At 68.7% G+C, this 882-nt stretch overlaps 1 protein-coding gene across 1 annotated transcript in view; it reads right to left on the bottom strand.

Moving 5' to 3' along the window:
* MAPK7 (mitogen-activated protein kinase 7) overlaps window positions 1–882 on the bottom strand; it is a 5236-nt gene that overhangs the window by 1992 nt on the left and 2362 nt on the right. Inside the window, exons 4-5 of the mRNA XM_010843175.1 lie at window positions 342–864; window positions 13–260 (exon numbers count right to left, since the gene is read on the bottom strand). Coding sequence (XP_010841477.1) covers window positions 13–260; window positions 342–864 — 771 coding nt within the window. The remainder of the gene's footprint in view (window positions 1–12; window positions 261–341; window positions 865–882) is intronic.

The following is an 882-nucleotide window of genomic DNA, read 5'->3' as shown; positions in this document are numbered from 1 at the left end:
GGGGGGCTGGGCCATGCGAGTCCAACGCTCCAGCAGGCTGCGGTCGTTGTCGCTAAGCACCAGCCCAGCCAGGGGGTCAGCGGAGGGGCCCCCCGAGACCCCCGCGCCCCGCTCCTTGCGCTCCCGCTCCTGCCGCCTCTTCTCTCGCTCCTTGGCCCGCTCCTGCCGCCGTCGGCGTTTCTCCTCCCGCTCCCGCTGGCGCTCCTGAGCAGTCACCGGCTTCCGAGGCTCAGGAGCTTCCAGGGGGGCACTGGGGCCATCTGTGGGGAGGATGGGAAGGTGAAGGTAAGAGTCTATCCAGGCAGGGGGTCCCCTCTGCCCCCCATTCCCCAGCCAGGCACCTCGGAGCCGGCTCCGCAAGGACTTGAGCAAGGCAGCCTTGAGGGCAGCCTTGGTGTTGTCTGAGATGGCCCCCTCCTTCTTTGGAGGGGCTGGTTCACTGGCTGGTGGGGGCGGCTGCAGGGTCAGATCGATGGTGTCGGGCGCAGGGCCAGGGCACGGCAGTGGGGCTGGCGGAGGGGACTCCATGGCGCAGTCCCCACTCGGAGCCCAGGGGCTGGGCATTTCCACATCGGGGCAGCCGGGCTCACTGGCCACAGGCTGCAAGGAAGGCTGGAAGCGGATCTGCTGGCGGATGCCCTCGCGCCGTGCATGGAAGTCCTCGATCTCCGCCACAATGGCCTCCTTAATGCGCTCCCGTGTGAGGGCTTCACGGTCAAAGGCAAAGTCAAAGGGCGGGGCACAGTCAGGCTCGTCGTCGGGGTCATGGTACTTGGCCAGGAAGGGGTGGCGGAGGGCAGCAGCTGCAGAGACACGGGCGCTGGGCTCAAAACGTAGCATGCGCCCCAGTAGGGAGAGCGCCTGGCGGTCGGCGCCCGGGGG

This window comes from Bison bison, unplaced genomic scaffold (assembly GCF_000754665.1).
Source record: "Bison bison bison isolate TAMUID 2011002044 unplaced genomic scaffold, Bison_UMD1.0 scf7180017864180, whole genome shotgun sequence".
NCBI classification, from domain to species: Eukaryota; Metazoa; Chordata; class Mammalia; order Artiodactyla; family Bovidae; genus Bison; species Bison bison.
The sequence above is the reverse complement of the archived record's forward strand: the minus strand, read 5'-3'. Positions and strand labels throughout refer to the sequence as shown.